Source organism: Amblyomma maculatum, chromosome 6 (genome assembly GCF_055883805.1).
Source record: "Amblyomma maculatum isolate TAMU_Amacu chromosome 6, ASM5588380v1, whole genome shotgun sequence".
NCBI classification, from domain to species: domain Eukaryota; kingdom Metazoa; phylum Arthropoda; class Arachnida; order Ixodida; family Ixodidae; genus Amblyomma; species Amblyomma maculatum.
This window is the reverse complement of record NC_139349.1, coordinates 156,498,879-156,518,818: the sequence shown is the minus strand read 5'-3', so window position 1 is coordinate 156,518,818 and position 19,940 is coordinate 156,498,879. Positions and strand designations below refer to the sequence as shown.

At 44.9% G+C, this 19,940-nt stretch overlaps 2 protein-coding genes across 5 annotated transcripts in view; one reads left to right on the top strand and one right to left on the bottom strand.

The window, feature by feature from the left end:
• rhea (Talin_middle and talin-RS domain-containing protein rhea) overlaps positions 1-3,521 on the top strand; it is a 179,209-nt gene extending 175,688 nt beyond the window's left edge. For all 4 annotated transcript variants that reach the window (XM_084607575.1, XM_084607579.1, XM_084607577.1 and 1 more), the window contains exons 53-54: positions 78-218; positions 1,590-3,521. In XM_084607575.1, the coding sequence (XP_084463701.1) occupies positions 78-218; positions 1,590-1,868 (420 nt within the window). In that variant the 3' untranslated portion in view covers positions 1,869-3,521. The remainder of the gene's footprint in view (positions 1-77; positions 219-1,589) is intronic.
• Positions 3,522-5,442: 1,921 nt separating this feature from the next.
• mRpL32 (mitochondrial ribosomal protein L32) lies at positions 5,443-17,479 on the bottom strand. The gene is made up of 3 exons (XM_084607581.1): positions 17,226-17,479; positions 10,704-10,910; positions 5,443-5,802 (listed from the first exon to the last, which is right to left on the bottom strand). The coding sequence occupies exons 1-3, from the start codon at positions 17,317-17,319 to the stop codon at positions 5,597-5,599; spliced, it is 507 nt and encodes a 168-aa protein (XP_084463707.1). The 5' UTR covers positions 17,320-17,479; the 3' UTR covers positions 5,443-5,596.
• Positions 17,480-19,940: the final 2,461 nt, after the last annotated feature.

The window sequence follows — 19,940 nt, the reverse complement described above, 5'->3', positions numbered from 1 at the left end:
TTACGAAGCTTGGCCATTTAGAGCAGGCTTATTGCAGTGCAGTGAGACTCTATTTTCGCACTGTTTCCTTCTTGCAGGCCCGGCTGGTGGCGGCCGCCACCCACAGCCTGGTGGAGTCGGCCAACTGGCTGGTGCAGGGACAAGCCTCGGAAGAGAAGCTGATTTCCTCCGCCAAGCAGGTTGCCAGCTCCACCGCACAGCTGCTCGTTGCTTGCAAGGTAAACACAAGTGGCACAGCAAAGTCACCAAAGCCATCTGTCTACTGCTCTGCTGTCGCTATGATCGAGGACACTGGTATTGCTAATTGGTTTGACAGATGGAAACGGAGACTGAACAGAGGAAGACACGTCACAAGCACTGCGTTGCTTGCGTTGTTTACTTTGGCATTAATAATGTAAATTTCAAATGTTTAGGGTAATCTAAGCGTTTAGGGGAATCCTCCAAGGTGGAGTAAATTTGTAATAAGGGAGCAATTGCTCATAGACATCCTCCCAAGCACAGCCATATGATAACAAAAGAAAAAAATGTGCTTGGTTAGGAGGTGAGTTAAAAAATTACCTGACACTGCGACCAAAGTCTCTCAAGAGAACTCATGCTTCGGGGACCGACTTTCCTGAGGGTGTTATTCAATGGGTGGTCCAGCAACACCATAGCAAACTCAAAAGACTGGAGGCTGCTCATATTGTCAAAACCTGTATAACAATGCTGACCCTGCTGTTTCAGGAGCAGCTAATACAAGTGTTTCGCAAACCATTAGCAAGCCTTTGGCATTTCATGCCTTGGGCAAGCACCCAGCATCAACTACAAATAACCTGATCATTCCCATTACTTATATCACCACATCAGTTCTCTGCTAAATGGGACCTTTATCTTTGCATTAAAAGCTGGTACAAAGAAGGCCATTTTTGCCGGTGGTGCAAAGCCATACAAATTGACCGAAATCACACTTAATACTTATATAGATCCAGCATATATGCGGATGTAATATTTGTGAATTTCAGAAATTTGGAACAAAAGGTGTTGAGAAAAGGTGAGGAGCGTCACTTCTTGGACACACTTCATAAAAAACCTCTATAGTAACAAAGAGCATGTCATTAACTACTGGTAACAATGAGGTGCAGAAATTGGCATGCCTATCCAAGCCAATTTTTTCAACATGATCTCTCTGAATCCAGGGTGGCACCATGCTCAGCATTGTGTTGTTTGTTGCTTTTTGCTAACTTTTCACCTGCCTGCTATGGCACATGATGCAGGTTTTCGATACCTAAGTACATAAATAACAAGTGAGTCCAATAACACCGTGGAATGTTGGAGATTTTGGAAGACTGGACGATCAACATGTCTGGTGAACAATGTGCTAGGTCGCCTTCCGTTTCCTTATTGAAGGAGATGAAATTCCTAGCCTAGCTTAGTGGCAGGACAGTGAAGGAAGGAGTTAGCTGTAATTAGAAGAAGTGAAAAAAAAAGGTGCTTGGGTGTGAATAATTAGTTGCCAGTGTGGCATCACCCTTGTCTATGTGAGTGTGTGTCTTCTGTGTATCGTTGTCTATTCAGCTGCGTGTTTCATCAGGTGAGTTCCTCCCGTGCAGGTTAAGGCTGAGCCAGACTCGTCATCGATGCGGGGCCTCCAGGCGGCCGGCAACGCGGTGAAGCAAGCCACCGACCACCTGGTGCGCGCGGCACAGCGCTCCATTGCGCAGGAGCAGGAGTTCCAGTTGGTCATCAACCGGCGCATGGTGGGCGGCATTGCCCAGGAGATAGGCGCCCGCGAGGAGATCTTGCGCAAGGAGCGCGAGCTGGAGGAGGCCCGCGAGCGGCTGGCCCAGCTGCGACGGGCCAAGTACGGCAGTGCTGAGGGCCTCCTCTAGCCTCAGATGTGGGCGAAGGAGGGTGGGGTGGGGGCAGGGCATCCACTGGGAGCCCACGTGTAACTGCCGCAGTGATCTGGAACGCGGTGGGTGGGCCACCACCACTAAAACATCCGTGTGTTGTGCCATGCAAGGAGCCTCCAGCCGCGTCTCATGCAATGAATGAAGTCCACGAATTGGAGAATTGTGCACAACTGTGTGAGGCATGAATGTGCATATGCAGTGCCAGGGGAATGTGCATTTTCTCTCCGAAGAGTGCAACCAAGGGGAGAGGTTGCAGAGGCTTTTTTCTTTTTTTGCCTCTCTGTTTTTTGTGACGGGTGATGCACAGATGCATGGATTCCCTCGTTGCCTTGTGTGCACGAGCCTCTACAATTTGCTGACCATGCCACCGGGAGCTCTCCACTGCGGTTTGCCGCTGTGGGCTGGTAGCTATAGCCTCGGGGTGTGGGAAGGAAGAGCGTAGCAGAGGAGTCCAGTAGCGACTGAGTCACTGCACCGCACGGTGCAAAAGTGCCCCAGGATGCCGCATACTTTGTTCTCGCTGCAGTGAAACCAAGGACTGTGGCTGAACTGTCATCCCAGCACCGGTTTATGCCCCTGATGACATAACTCGAGTGGTGGGTATGCCTCAACGCTTGGCAGACACAAATGTGTCCCAGTGGTGGCCGCTAGGTGAAAGCAGTAGGCAGCCTCTCACTAGAGGGCGACTTGTTCCAGCTTGCATTTCAAATGATCATTGTGCTTCCCATGTACAAGTTAGTGTGTCAAATGAAGTAACTGCATCTTGACCGTGGCAGTGTGGGGAGGGCCTGATGACACATGCAAGAAAGGCCAGTTCTTGGCACTTTCCTAATTAACAGTGCAACCTCAATACATTTTCAGAAAAAATGAATGAAAAGTGAATTATCTGGAAAAACGTATCACCCATAAACCACTATGATTGTGAAAAGTGTCACCCATAAAAGCAATTGTTGGCACCCCTTCACTTCCTAGAGGCCGATCAGTGCACAGTGGTGCTCGAGCAAGCAAAGAGACAAATGCTGTTATTTGGGAAAGTTAGAAGGAAAATAGTGTGACTTTTATGAGGCAGTTTTAAGACGCACATTTTTTACCGTACGAGCTGGTAATGTATCAGTGAGGTTCTGCGTATATCGCAACTAGCTTGATGAATTGTGGGTGGCCTTGTTCCACTGGGCATACCAGTCTGTGTTCACAGTTGTCAATCCTCAGGCTTCGTGTGGGCGCGTCTTGTGGAGCCTGAATGACATTTTTGTGTTCAGAACAAAGATGCCTTCAATCACTAGTGATTTAGAATGAATCAACGCAGATAGGTGTCCCCTAACTTTTGATTGCATACCCTGCCGCAGTTTATTTACCAGTAGGTGGTGTTTGAATGTTCTTAATTAGATATAACATCATGTCCCTGTGTGATTGCATTTGTTGACTCTGACGCACTGGTGCTAATCGTGGTGTGTGTTCCTGGTGAAGCCAGAGAGTGAAGCTGCTTCTTGCGGAAGTTTCTTGCAAACCTTCCAGCCGCTGGCAACGCTGTCCAAGTGCCTTGTGACCGAGTGTGACTTATGCAGTCATAGCCACTGTGCCTCAAATAAAATTTGATAAGCAGCTTGTTTGACGACAGCTGACATGTCACGTGCGTTGTTTTTTTTCTGCACTTGGCAGTTCTCTGTTAAGAACCACAGTAAGGGTACTCACCTTCGATTACCTGATGATGGTGCTAGCTACTTTTTTGCAGCCAGCTAGCATTTTGATCATGTATGAGCGTCCTTCAATTTTCCAGTACAGATGATGGAAGTGACAGGCACTTTCTTGAGCATTAGCTGTAGTAATAAGCTTTAGAGACACTGAGAACAGTTCTGTCAAATTTTTGTAGTGAGCAAAATCCAATAGTAGTTAAGCAATTTGCACCTCTGTTGCTGCTTAATCAGCAGCAAAAGACTCATTTATTGCTGTGCAAGGTCTCGAGTCAAACATTTTCTCCCTTTATGACAGCATAGGCAAAATACTACGCAAACCATTAAAATGTAAAAGGGCATTCTCGTGATTGATGGCTTGTGTGAGTAGTGCATCCTACCAACAGCCAGAGCAGCGAGCACGGCAACGCAGATGCAATATGAATGTCATGTCACACTTGCACTATTGAATGACTGCGCTGGGGACGTTTTCAGAGCACACATTTTTGATGTGGGATGCAGAAAATTTGTTGAGCAACAGTGGTGAGGATAATCACATTTTCGAAATTCTGAAAACTGATTAATAGACACACATGTATTGCACCACAATCTCTCTTCGCTGTGCTGCCAGGAAGCATATGACTTTCTCGAGAAAATTGACCATGCGCAATGACACCTTAAGAAGAGGATAACCACCACTAACATTAGACTGTATCTGAGCCAGTCATGCTTTCATCATGTCCACTTCACAATAGCAGACAGTGCAGCATGGCTGCTGGTCGTGCCGCTAGCAAATAGACACACAACACAAAGCAGAAGCATTCTATTTCCATGGTTAGTGACAGCTGCCAAGATCTTGAGAAAAAAGTGAGAGCCGTTGAATGCGTCATCCTCCCTGTTATGCGGGTATCGTCGTTATCGAAGTTTGCCGCACCTGTCACATTTTCAACGCGATCGCTCGCCTTTTGTAGGTCACCTTGATGACAGTGAAGAGCATAACAATTACTGTCACTTTCTCGAATGGAGAACTTTGGAATAATTTGGAATGGAATAATTTAGTTCACTGGCTAGTATTACAGTTCACATTATTCACCTCTTTTTCGACAATATCGTGCCCAAGAAACTGCCTTCACAACTCGAAGCCTATTTTCTTAAATTGATGGCAGGCTTCCTTGACACTCCTGACATGTTCCCAATATTGTCGCCTCGCCCGCATTCTTCCTTGGAATCCTCTCTGTTACCAAAGCACACAGCTGCTTACCCGGTCCCTCACATTACATGACCTGCCCGAATCCATTTTCACTTTTTTAATTTCAGCTGAAGTGAGAAACGTATGTTATCTGATGCACACTGGTCCTTTTTCCTGCACTGAGGTTATCTCCATCACCTTCCCTTCCACAGCCCACTGCATTCTCAGTTTTGTTCGATGAGGGTGTACAGTTGCAAATTAAATAATTTTTTTTCTTTGAAAGCCGGTCTATGGTGCTCACGCACATAATCTGTGGGGTTACTAGTTATGTTCTGAATCAACATGTTACGTGCTATGAGGGATGCCAAAGAAGAGGGCTGTGACCCCTCCCTCCCCCAACCCTGCATTGATTTAAACCACCTGGGCTTTTCTTTTTTGGTGGAACAGTGCGAACAGGCTTGAGAAAGCAAAGAACATGTACAAGAGCTAACAAGAGGTTTTTAAGATATGTTGACATTGCACAGCCTACAGGAATTTTTATATTCGCCTCCATCGAATTAAGCTACAGTGGCCAGGATCAAACACACAACCTTGGGACCAGTAGCCAGAACCACTGTGGCAGGTCCAGTCCACAAAGTGTTTGCAGGGCTCTGACAATATCCAGTGGTCACTCAGAATAAAAACACCACAATGAACAATGCCAGAGCTTTTATTCAGCAAACACTTCAGCATGAAGTGCGGCCTCCTGCTTCTTACAACCAAAACAAAATCTGAAGCTATGAAAATGCTAGAACTGCTAATGCATGGCACAAACCAGACAGCCACTAGTGCCATGCGTGTGGACTTCATGATGACGACCTGGTGAGCAGGTTTCGGCTGAACCAGGCTGGACGTGGACGGTCCACTTCAACCACGCGTGCACCGCTTTCGGGTGGCTTCTCGCCCTTGTAGACGACGGCCACCTCAGACTCGACAGGGTCCAGCTTGAGCTCCTCCGCAATGGCATCGCGCAGCTTCTCAGTCTCCTCTTTGACCCGCTGGTAGCAGTGGCCTGCATCATCATCATCATCCCAAACAGATTTACTGCAAGATACAGGCCTCCTCTCCCATTCCAACTCCGTTACACCCCACCTGCAGCCACCTTATCCCCCGCACACTTCCTAATTACATTTCTGCCTGATACTCCTCTGTTTTGCATGGCTTCCCTTGGAATCCACTGTGTTACCAAAAACGGACCCTTTATGCTGCATACCCTGCGCCGACAAAGAATAATGCCTTTTGATTGATTGGTATTTTTGTTTTTAAAGAAAGGTCCACGGTGACGGTACAGAAGGATTCCTGTCATTTATGCCTGCCATCAGCGCATACCTAGCTCAGCAGGCAGCCATAGCAGTGCTCTTGTATGTTCAATGCATGGGTGTTTAAAGGACTATAGACAGCAAATTTTGTTGGCATTTTTCTTCTTGTTAATGATGCATAAGTGATTCCTGCATATCGACCCGCATGCAGTTTTCGCCTACGACCGCTAAATAATTTATAACTAAATTTTCTTTTCTCACTAATTTCGGTTTCAGCAGTCAAGAGATGGCTGTGATGTCATAACCAAGTCTTGATGCGTGGCATGAAAAAACAGCAATATAATCGCTGATTCTTCCGTTGTAGTGATTCCTGCTCTTGAGGCAGGCTGGCTTTATCATTGTAGTGTATTCAAACGACACAGGAATGATTATATTCCTGTATTTTCATCCCTCGCATAATCTAGACTTGACTGTGACGTCACAGCCATTCCTGGGCTGCTGAAATCGAAACTGAAACAGGCGAGAAAAAAAAATTCAATTCTAAATTATTCAGCAGTCGCAGGCGATTACGACGTGGAGATCCATGTACAGTAATGTCTTAGGCGCCATTACAAAGGATAATACACGAACTCAAAAATTATGTGTCTATACTCCTTTAAAAATTCGTGAATAAGTGATCGAACGAACTTCTGGGCAGCACAGACATCTTAAAATGATTATGCCTAGAGTCTTGCTGCTTGCTAAAGTGAAGATATGAATTTAAAAAAAACAAAAAAAATCAGAGGATACTTATGCTCCACCTTTAAGGATATGATACGATAGCGCAGGTGACCACCCCACGTACAATGCAACACTTTAACCAGGCCGTATGAATGTGGCTGCGTAGCCTATGTGTAGCATGCCTGACTCTCCATCCAAGAGCACTATGAGGCTGATCCTCATTACACCTTCCCACCTCTAATGACCGGGTTAATTGGTGGTATATGGAAGAGGCCTTTATCCTGCAGCGGGTATAGTTAGGCTGATGATGATGATGACCTCTAATGAATGACCAAAGGTGGCAGCTCCTCCCAACTTTATGATATCATGTGGTGTCGTTAAGTCACACAGACTATCTATGAATCAATGCTGAGCAATGTGAAACTGACCTGCCACCTACCATCTGCCATTTGGTTTTTCGCTCGTAACGCTGACGCTGGATCTTCTGCGTAAAGACCGCTTTAATGCTATTGCATAGAAAAAGAAACATGATCGCAGGTAATATCATCTTATTAAAAACATGGATTGATAGTTCAAGAGCAGTCTAGGTATTCCCTTTGCCACATGAAGATAGACTGAAAAAGCACATTTCTCATGCGCTGAGCTGCCTGTCTACACATTGCGACCACTGTCTCATGTTTTTAAGTTTCTTCAGCATATGAAAAAGCTTTTTAACACGACATTATTAAAGGCACCATTCTCCGACAAATCTGACGTCGTCGCCAGCATTGCAGGCAAAACATTATGACCATGGCTCTGCCAAGCAGCAGCTGACTTGGGCAGGCATCGACTGGTCGGAGGGTTGAGCGACATTATGCGGCCATGTGACATGTCCATTGCAGGAGCTGCCTGCTTGGACAACACATATATTATGGTGAGGCAACCCAAAATTAATAGAAAATAATATGTAGATAGAAATTCAGGCAGAAAGCTGAGGGGAATCGAACCTTCCAGGACCCTTCCACTCCTAGTCGGAGGTGGTACCCCTAGACCATACAGGCATGCCTGTACAGCACTTAAGCCTACAGTGTTCTGCAACTTTATCGTACCCATTTTGAAAAATTCTCCCAGCTCAATCGGTGGCTCATTTGCGCTGAAACTGCACACAAAGCCTGCGTGATGTTGTCCTCTTTTTTACGAGGTAAGTTTGACCATGGTGCTTAGTTGGTTTGGCCGCGCATGATGAGAAACAGAACCGTCTGCGATGAGACTGAGGAGCAAAAAAACCGCCAGTGCAGAGTTTCCAGCAAATGGCAGCTGCGGCGTCATCTGGCGTCGCTAGAGGAAAGCGCCGAGGCGAGCATGACATGTTCTTGTAATGGTGCTAGATGGCACCACCGCTGCCCTTCGGCGGAAAATTGGCGTTTGCATCTTTTGCTCCTCAGTTTCGTCGCAGACGACTCTGGTTTCTCATCATGCACGGCCAAACCAAGTAAGCACTATGGTCAAACTTACCTCGTAAAGAACGGGACAACAACGTGCAAGCTTTCTGCATAGTTTCAGCACAAATGAGCTTCCGGTTGAGGCGGAAGAATTTTCCGAAACGCGTACGATAAGGTTGCACAACACTGTAGAATAAATCTATGTCTGGTGGTCTTTCACGTAATGAGCTTAAGGGATCAGTGATTCATAGCTGCCAAACCTTCCAATTTGATCGGAAAACTTCACTACCCTAAACCTTCCGGTGAGTGGCATCTCCTCACGAAGAATGGTTTTTGTGAAACCAGCACTAAGGAACCTGCAGCCGCATCGTAATCACCAGCACCACCATCAAAGGCTGCACTAGCACCACTGTCATCATCGGCTAAGCAGCCGATCAAGTCCAATTTGAGCCAAGCCAATGTAGCTGTGGCTGGGCATATTAATACAGAGTTATATGCCTGCCGCATGCCACTTGGGAAGTTTGTTGCTTTAAACAAGCAAAACCAAAAGGGAAAAACGGTGCAGCTACACGGAAGTGCAAAAAAGATAGATCATTGCGGTGGTGGTGTTCAGACAACCAACAGCAGCGGCGTAGGCTACCACCCAACAAATACCCCAGCCCCCATTAAACCGAACTGTATCAATGTGTCTGCATAGTATGTCTGCATAGTATGTAGTGGTAGTATGTCTGAACCAGAATGCAAGGTTTCTGGTAGACCGATTCTGATATCACCCTCCCATATGAAGAAGACACCAGAGTCGGCAGCTGCTGCCAAACGTAACATCAGGCAACCCTGCGTCCAATCAATGTGCGGCCATCTCGGCTGCCAGGCACCACCTGTCAACGCCAGGCTTGTGATTTTTCACTCACGACGCTGCCAATGGTCGTCCCATTTTCCAATCAACAGGGCTTTTAACGCTATCATGTAAATATTTGAATTTTCTGGTAGATCTCATCTCCTAGAGGCAGGAACAAGTGCAGAACTTGGGGTTTTATGAGCAAAAAGTTTTTTTAAACTGGTTAAAAAAGTAGTTTCTGAAAGGATGATAGTGCTTTGCTCTGTCCCCTCATTGAAGCTAACATCGTAGCCACCTGCAGCGTCTGAAGTGAATATATACTTAGTTTAGTGACCATGCCAATACATCATACAGACAGTTATTTTTGTTCATGTCGACTTTAGGCAGCCCACTTTTTCATCCATTCAATAAATTCATGTGCTTTTATAGTTTAATCTTCCTTGATCTGCCCTTAAAATGCTTGCAAGAAAAATCACGCAACTGAAAACGCCGCAATAGTTGTAGCGACACTGCCATTGGCAGACAAAAATGACTGATGGTGTCTCTGACGTTACAGTTTTCTCATATAACTTATTCATTTTATGTTATTAACTATGCTACTGTGCTAAATTATCAATTTACCAAAACTTGCCACTGCACCAATCCTAGGTGTCACTGGTAATGCGGCAGTCGTGTCTACAGAATTTCACAGAGTGACTACAATATCTATGTCGTGTCCCCGATGTCAAGAGTTTCCAGATACCGCTATGATCTTTAGAAAATGAACTACTATATGGAAAAATTAAGTTTCAAATTGTTTTGTGGTACTTCTCAGCACTAGAGCAAAGTATTTGCTAATTTGTGAAAGAAGATTTCAATTGACACAAGAAAAAAAATTACAGGAGAGTAATTACTCTTGCACATCCACCCAAGCACAGCCATATCGCTACAAGAAAAGTTGTACAGCTTTCCTAGAAACTGCGTAGTTAAAAAAAAAGTTGTCTTTAATCAGGAAATAACCTTTTAAAATGGTCAAGAAAGTTTGTTCTGAAAGAATGACAGCGCTTTGCTGTGTCGTTTGAGGCTGTGGGGGTTCGCACAGAAGAAGCGTCGTGGCCGGCAGAAGCCGAAGAGCAGAAGGTGATGCTGCGGCACCGGTTGGCCAGTGGCTCCAGGCTGCTGGGGGGTCTCTCTGCTCCCGGAGTGCGGGTCTCCATGGCATCCCACCAGATGCAGGAGAAGCACTCTCTCTCATCCCACCAGATGCAGGAGAAGCACTCTCTCTCTCTGATTCCCCGCTTCCACGCTCTCCCTTCGCATTCCTTTCGCTTGGGAATAAAGCATTCAGTTTTTAACCTCCGTTCTATGCGGATGTGATTTTTTCTGGCTCACCCCACCACTGTGCTTGCTACAAGGCTAACATGGTAGCAATTGCCATATGGCTTGGTAAAGAAAAGTTGATAAAGAAAAAATTTGTCCCCAGACCAGGATGAAGAAAAATTGCATAATTAATCGAGAAAGTAGATGGGAATTTTTCCCAAGAATTCTTGGCATGCTCCTGAAAAAAATTTTGAACATTTCCCTCTTCTGAAACATCTCTGCCTGAAAGAAATACTGCAGGCAAGAATACCAGAAAGAGAAACTTTGTTATGGCGGGTACAAGCAGAGAAATTTGCAGGACACCACAGGCACTCACCGCAGATGGTGTGGGCAAGGTGGAAGTGGCCACAGACGTTGCAGCTCTTGATGAAGTCTTTTCGCTTGATCTTGAAGAAAGGATGTGAAATGCGTCGCATCATACGGCGCTCGATGCTCACACGCTTTGTGGGCACAGCCCAGACGATGCCCCTGTCCTGGTTGAGGTCATGGCTAGGCAACCCCACAGGCCAGAGAGCAGCAGCCGCTGCAGGGAAAAATAAGCATTGCACAAGCGTCTCTTCGGGAACGAACCTGGACGCATGGATGTGCACTAGTATGCATGTGCCCTAAAAACCTGGGGAACTTGAACCAACAAGGGAAACAAATAAATTTCCAATAACCTTCAAATTATGAATCCCATATTGTACAACCCTAGATATTGGCTTCTGCCCTCCATTTCTCAAGGTGAGTGTAACCTGGATAAGGAAGGTCCTCAAAGTAAACTCCAGAGAATTTCTACACATTCTGAACTGACGACTGCCGTACATTTCTTGCATTTCACTCTTAGTTTCAGCGCATAGCACTTCAAAACAATAAGCAATCGCAGAACAGCGAAGATCAGGAAACCAAAACTGTGCTGCGACCAACACATTATAATACAGTGTACAAAAAATAGCATCGCCAATACAGTCTAGCAATGTTTTATGTGTACATTAAATAATTAAACTGGCAACTGTAATTGATAACTCTATTCATTATGTGTCTGAAATAGGGGTGTGCAAATATTGAAATTTTTGAATTAATTGAATATAAATATCAGCAAAACATCCCTTCATATATCGAATATCTAACTAGTCAAAAAGGAATGGATAATTAACTATAGCAATTATTGTTCACTTTATTTATTTCAAAATTCACATGGTATTATCAAATAAAATTAAATGAATTGCACAAAAGCATATACCCGACTGAAAAATGCAGTATATATTTTATACAGGATTCCTTTTTGGTATAAGATGGGCTTCCATGAAAGGTAATGGAGCTGTCATATTGCTGCTCGTTATTCTCGTTATTCCGGCATTCAAGGTACACAAACATGTCTGAATTAACTGAAAGCTTGGAACTATCAAATGAGCCTCAGAATTTCTGAAAACCATTTGCATCACAGTATATTTTAATCAGATAAACACATGCAGAATGGTTCTCTGCATATGAGATGAAACCCAGGCAATAACAAAGTTTTTCTTCCTGGTTTCATTAAGTGGTTCACTTTGCGCACATTGTCGGGAAGGTTCTCTTCTCAAAAGGGAAGGTCCCTTTCCACAAAATGGCCCTGTCGGGTTTTGAGTATGCTTCACTGCATAGTCAACGAGGTCGTGCCTTGCAGTGAAGCGCTGAGTGTGGAGAAACTGCGGAGAATTCAAAATTTTTGAGTATGAAAATTTCCAATTATTCGATTATTCCAAATATAAGTTTTTCGTATACGAATCGAAAAATTAATTGTGGTTCAACTCTGGTCAACCCTAGTTGAATTGCGATAGAACGGTACAAGCTTCTTTTGCCTGCTACATTATATCCCTATTACGCCCTATCAGCTCTTCTTCTTCTGCTCCTCCTTCTTCTCGGCTGTTCAAGGTCAAGCGTGGCCTCCGCCGGGACCACGCGACGGCTCGAAACTTGGCGCAGTATCGCTATCGCAATAGTAACAAACATATTCGATTCATATTCCAAATTTTGAGTATTCGTACACCTCTATTTAGAAATGATCAAAACAATGCTTAAAAATTTTTCTGGTCAGCAAACAGTGAGTGAATATCCAAGGGCAAGTAACCTGCAAACAAAACATCTAAGGTTGTCAGCAGAAACTACTCTGCATGGGGCCACAAAGTAAGAAATTTAAAAAATAATCTGTGCTGAAACAAAAATTTCGGAGAAGCTTACGCTCTATATATTACGGGTTGTGACAAGACAACATGAATGTCTGCTGTCTGCAACTCCCCTTGTGGACACTGGTTTGCATACATGCACTTTGTTATTTATTATTAATCACTATCTAATTGATATAAAACTTCACACAAAGAATCAGAAAGCCAAGAAGAATCAACTGTAAATGTTGCACTAGAATGCACCGACATCTAAAAAAGAACAATGCATCTTTGCTGTTGATTTGCACTCATCATTGCTAATAAAAAACAAGTAATAATTTCATTCAGCAGAATATGAGAAATTATACGTTTCGGCCCGACAGGTGCGTACCACAAAAATATACACTTTTCTTCTGAGGGATACTGGTAAGCAGACATTCATGATCTGAAAGCACTTTCCAAATTCACTCTATCCTAAGCTTATTTTCCTAGTTTCCTTTTCATGGTCTGTATCTGCAGTCCCTATCTGCTTTAAGCACGCATAATCGCCTATCTTTTCCAGCACTTCGCTACCTATTGTAAACTGTTGTTCCTTCCTGAGGCTGGTGAACATTACCTTAGTCTTCCGCATATTGATTTTTAGCCTCCCTTTCTGCTTTTCCTGCCTAGGTCATCAATAATTTTTTGATATCATCCCCTGAATTACTTAGCAAGTCAATGTCATAAACGAATCACATGTTACTGAGATATTCTCCATTAACCGTTACCTCTAACTGCTGCTATTCCAAGTCTCTGAATATTTCCTCTAAGCAAGAGGTGAACAGTACTGGGATGATTGTGTTGCCTTGACAAACATCTTTTATTACTTTATTACTTTCTTTATGCAGACATATGATTGCTGTGCAGCCACCATACATATTTTCCAGTATTCCCACGTACGGCTCCTATAGCCTTGATTCCACAATGCCTGCAGGACTGCTAAGATTTCATCTGAGTCAAATGCTTTTTCGTAATCTATGACATCTATATACAAGGTCCGGTTATATACCGTGCATTTCTCTATCACCTGCTTGATAGTATAGATACGATCGATGGTAGAATAGGCTATACGGAAGCCTTCCCGGTCCTTCGGCTGGTTCAAGTCCTGTCCTGTCGTTTTTTGCCTTCCGTGTATGTTTTTTCAATGCGCTTGTTTCCCCTACCAGATAGAAGTTTTGTTATAAATATGTTATAAATAATGAAGAGTAAGCTGATCGATCTGTGATTTTTCAAGTCCTTGTCGTCTCCTTCCTGAAAGATTAAAATAATAGTTGGGTTCTTCTAAGATTCTGGTACTCAAAACGTCATGAGGCCTTATATATATACTTTTTATAGCATGGCCTATTCACTATCTTTCAAGATAACTGCAGTTACCTGGTCCCCCCAGCTGCTTTCCCTGTTCTCATTGAGTCACCTACCATATGCTGCTAATGCTTTATTTTATTCTTCTTCGTTGCTGGTGGAACATCTGATTGCTCTGCACTACTGCAACTCTCATTATTGTCCATGTTTACTTTTTGTATAGATTAGTGTAGACCTCTATGGCTACTTTGACTACCTTATACACACTGAATAGTATTGGTAATGATATTGGCCGCCTTCTCTCTTAGCACATACTTTTGATTTTTGCCTATACCATGTTTCCTCTTGAGTGCTTTCAGGATATGGCTCTTCTTTAGAACATACTTTTCTCTATATTATACATCATTATACACTTACTATCTTTTATAGCTCTGCTAGTTATACCTTGCCTGTCAGCGCAGCAGTGGCTTATATGTAGAGCGTCGTCCTCCCATGCAAGAGGACTGTAGTATGGATTCCAGTACCACAAAATTATTCACAAACTAAAAAAAAATATGTGTTGATGAAAATGAATACTCAGATCTGAAGTATGATTAGGAACCAGTGAGTACAGCTGGAAACGTTCCCTCTCACCAAAGCAGGATTTGGTTCGCCACCACCTACTACACCTCTACTGCTATATGTATACTAGAAATTTTCTTTGATCTGTGCTCTTTCAAAGGAAGCAAGCTTTATAAACAAACTTTCATATAACAAAAGTGTATTGGAGTTCCAGCACACAAAAAAATAGCTAAACATTGTTCCAGCATCATGGCCTTAGTTGCTTACGTATCATAAAACAAAAAGTAACACAACATAAAAAATTGCAAGTTCAGAAAAACTAGGAGTCATTATTCCACGTGTTGCAATAAATTGTTTGCAAGCAAAAAAATACCATATTTGCATCCCTGCATCGGATAATGCATGTGAACTAAGCCTTCATCACGACTTGACAATGCTTAGGTGCCTCAGAGTCAAATAGCTTCTCCTTTCCCCGCAATTCATATTTCAGTTCTTAATTAAAAAGGTGACAAAACATAGATATTTATAGATGCCTGTAAAGCTGATATCATACTGCTATTTTAAAAGTGACTGCTTGTCAAACAGGAAAACATTTCAGTGAGAAAGGGCTTGAACATCAACTGCCGTGGCCATGGTGAATAGAAAGATGGGGGATATTTCATAGGTTATTCCAGCTGGCAGTCCGGAGTAGTTCCCCTAATTTACAAAGTATCAAGAGGTCTAGGAGTCTATGGAGCACATCATCATGGTGCGAGCAGAGCTCAGGACTTGAATGCAAATTGCCTATCGAAAGCCTCGTCGGTTACGCACAATAGAAAAAAACTTTGCTGCAGATTGCCGTTTCGAATACACTTTTAATAGGTGATGATTCCAACCAGTTTCACTTTTCTTGCGTGCTCTTTACATTCAGCTTCAAGATATCATGCCCATCTAACTTTCATCACAGCAGGTGTTTTTTTTTTTTCTTTTTTTGTGCCCTAGTTATATTATACAAAAAGCTGGTTCGAACTTCCAAACTGATCTTCACTAGATACTGAACATGGTTCCCATAACATTCCTGGGCCCGTATTAAAAGTTTGCATCATTATCAAAGTGTCGCTATCTCACGTGGCTTTGAGTCATCCGATTGGTGGAAACGCCGGAACATGATATTGCCACCTCTTTCAGTTCCGTATCGGCAACACCCAGTTCCAGAGTTTCAACCAATCAGATGACTCAAGGTCACGTGAGATAGCGATACTTCGATAACGACGCAAACTCAAAATACGGGCCCTACTCTCGCCCACATTTTTAGCTGCGTATCTTAAGTTTCCCTGAGTTACCTGTTATAGCATGTATCTAGTTCCTACTCATGCATCCTGTCATATTCCTCCAAGTTCACAGTTCTTTGTTTTGATTTTAATACAATCTCATACATATTCATACACTCGTAAGCTGCATATTATCTGTAACACCGCTAACATAACTTGCTACTTTAACTAAGTTACTTCGATAATGATGCAAACTCGAAATACAGGCCCTACTCCCGCCCACATTTTTAGCAGCGTATCTTAAGTTTCCCCGAGTTACCTGTTATAGCATGTATCTAGTTCCTACTCATGCATCCTGTCATATTCCTCCAAGTTCACAGTTCTTTGTTTTGATTTTAATACAATCTCATACATATTCATACACTCGTAAGCTGCATATTATCTGTAACACTGCTAACAGAACTTGCTACTTTAAACCAAGTCGCACAATCGTGCCTGGGTAGCCTAGAAGTAGCATGTTTGACTCGGGATCCAAAGGTTCTAGGTTCCATTCTCCCTCTCACCCCGCCCCCCCTTCCCCCTAACCATTTTAAAGGAGCTGACCAAGTTGGTGGCTCCAGCCAACTCTAGCGTGTCACATGATTTGGTGACATTACTCAAACCGCTGACTAATCATACAAGGCACGACTATGTCACCTGCTAACTATCACAAGCCAGGGGCATGCTTGTAACCTTTCGTTCACAACGCTGATGCCAGGTTTTCTGGAGAACGGGGTGTTAAAAAATAAAAAAACAGAGTAAAGATAAGAAACGGAAAATGGAAGGCGAGGCAAAACTAAGTGAAGGAAACCTATGAGAGTAGGAGAGAGAGAGACAACTTTAATTGCCCCAGATGTCGTGAATTAGGGCAGTAGGACATTAAATGAGCAGAACCAACAACCAGCGGCACTAACAAAAGATCCGTGAAAGAACAAATTCAAGCCACTTCTCTCTCTCTCTCTAAAGGTCGCTAAGTGAGGTGGCAAGGTGACATTAAGAAATATGAGATGTTGTAGGGTCAAATGGAGGGAACTGTTTTTCAGCACTGCAACTGACATTCCTCTATTTTATAAAGATAAACAATTTCTGTGTAAAACAAGTGACCGGGCTTCAAGCCAGTAAAGATTAGCAGATGTTCAGCCTGATCCTTGCCAAGTTAAAAAGATTTCTGGCATGATCTTCGTGTGAGAGCTCGCCAAATAACACGTGGCTGCGTACTACATGGCCAAATGTTGACATGATGCCAAGGAAATGACTCAAATCTTCCAGCATTTCTTCGTACGGTGAACTCGCGAGAACGATCTGATGCGATCGAGTATAAACATTTTAAAGCAATCAACGTAGAGCATTGAGCAGCACGATTGGTTGTTTGTGTCGTCGGCCACTGAATTGCAATCAACGTAAAACACTGAGCAGCACGATTGGTTGTTTGTGTCGTCGGCCACTGAATTCTGCATTGGAAGTGGCTCAGCAACAGCAGATCAGGAGAATATCGCAGGCATGCTCTTCCAGAGAGCTACTCACGGTGCGGTTCACTCAAACGCCCGAGGCGTGCTGCGGCGTTGAAAAAAGCGTCAGACAATCTTAGAAGCTCGTCAACAACGATGCGCAGTGCCATATTCAAGCTGCGTCTACTCGATAACGTCAGCAGCCAGCACCGCTTAATTCAAGCTCATGGAAACTGCAAGAACCAACGATAAAGGAACAAGAAGCATGGCAAGGTAAACTCAGCCAGCGAGCGCATGCGAGCGTAGAGCAGATTCAAACTGGATAAGGATCCTTTCTGATATGGATTGGTATCGCCTTCAGCCAATTATGGAAAGCATGTCGTAGCAGAAAAAGGTAAAATAATGAATATTGCTGTTAATTTCGGAGAGCTGACTGCAGCGATATTTATTGAAAAGTAAGTATCAGATAAATGCCAAGTGTGCCAAGCATGATGACACCAACATCACTAGAGTTACGTATATAGCAACTGTGCTAGAGTAATAACTTTAGATGACCCCAATGGTATCAGGAGGGGTAAAGGCCACAATATAGTCCGACGTAACGCACGCGCGCGCGCACGTCGGCCTCCGCGACGTTACGTCGGCGAAAAACCGAGGTCTATAGTCCAACGTCACGGCGTGATGGACGTAGCGAGCGCGAGCCGACGCGGCCCAACGTCACCGACGCGCAAATAGAATCTCGCCTATTTTTCGTCGACCGCGTCAGCCGCGTCGGCCACGCATCCCAGCATTCCTCACGCGCAGTGAAGATGGCGGCTTGCATGTAGGGCATGTAGAGAGCGAGCGCGCGCGCATTTCAGACACTGTTGCGGAAAAGCTGCTAGAATGCATTCGAAGGCAGCCCTGCGTCTATGATACCAAGCGGATTGACTACAGAGACGTTCAGAGGAAAGAAAAATGCCTGGGATGCAAACTGTCAGTAGAGCGGCCGGGCGCAGCTGTGAGTTCTTCGCTGCGGTGCGTGTGCCATACACGTTTTAATGCATTGCTCTGGGAGGTGTAACGATGGTGTTGTTTCACTTATCTGCAGTACATTCAGTGGAAGAATACTAAAATCTGCGGACGCGGCTTCGCATAGAGTTGTGACCTGTACACGCCGGAATCGAAGGCCGTACTCGATTTGGCCACACGGAACGTCAGCGGCTCAACAACCAGGGAATTCGCGAAATTTATGGAATTCTACAGAAACTGCGGCCGGCCGAAAAAGTGATCCTCATTACTGTGTAATCTATAACTCTTCTGTATTCGTACAGACACTTCGTACGTGCAGGAGGTTGTGGACGTCAGCGTTAGTGGAGCTTGTGTCCGCGTCAGCACTTTGCACAATTACGAGCGGTCTCGATGGATGAATTAATGAAACAAGTTTATTGCCGAGGATGTGGTCGGTTAGGGCAGGTGGGCTTGGTGTGGACCTTGGGAGCGACTTCCTGAGCCCACGTGGCGAGTGCCAGTGGCAGTTGTGTCATTTTATCTGGTCGGCGTAGGAGTATGTACCTGCCATCCTCGGAGGGGGCTGGCAGCAAAGTTTAAGGGGCGGATGTCCCGCGCATCCCCATAGGATATGTGCTTGTGTGGCAATTTCAGCCTGCGGACAATTTGGGCATGGCTGATATTCCCCATTGGTGATCAATGACAATCTCGAATGACTGAGAATCGATTGGGTCTGGAGTTGGCGCAGCGCCGTCGCCTTCGTTCGAGTGAGGTCCGGGTGAGGGGGCGGAAAGGCACGTCGCATCTCCCTGTAAATATTTTGTGATTTCACCAAAGGTCTGAGCTAGGGCCTCAGCGCGCGTGGCCGGAGCGCAGGGGGTGACTACCCGGCTAGTTAGACCTCAGGCTAGACGCTCGAGCCCCTCGTTTCCAGCATTGCCCACATGGGCAGTAACCCACACACGTTTTATTGGATGGGTGGGCGAGAAGCCGCGCAGTACACGGGCAGCCGGACGGCACACGAAACCGGCTGAGTAATTTATGATCGCTATTTTAGAATCACAGATAATGGTTCGCGTAGGGGGTCGGCGATGTCCAGCGCTATGGCTGTCTCTTCTGTTGTGGTAGGGGAGGTAGTGCTTATGGTAGCAGCAGTGATGATTGGTTGCACAACTTTTATTTCCGTCGGAAATGGGCGTCCTCTTCCCTGCCTCCGGCACGCGGGCTGGTGAAGACGGGGAGTCGTGCACCCGCGGATTACTGAGGTAGCCCTTGGCTTGTTGCGGCCTCTTCCACCAGATGGACGGTGCGGTGCTGGATCGTAGGGTCCGCGCTTCGCAGCAGGGTATCCCAGGCTTCTCTACTTGTAATATTTTGTCCTATCCCTGGAGGTTGTGTGCACTACCAAATATATGTGATCGAGGGTCCCTCTCGCTTCCGCCACACCACTTTCTACCCTCATCGCTGCAGATGTCAGCAGCGATGAGCGTGGAAAGTGGTGTAGCTGAAGCGGCCACATAGGTAGTGGCGTCCTGTCGTGCCGCATCTACGTAAACTACACGGTCGGCAGTGGAATAAAAATCCTCCAGGGCTTGAGCTTTAAGTTGACGGTGTCTTTCATGGTGGCCAGGAAGCATGGTTTGGGGAACTGGCTTGATCAAACATCTGTGAATTTCTGCAGGGAGACGGGAGACAGGGTGCGGCTAACCGATAGGGCTGATATTTATACGACCAAAGATGAGGCGGCCGTGCTCAGTATGAGAGAGACGGTGTATTTGTGCTGCTTTGTGGGCCTCGATGA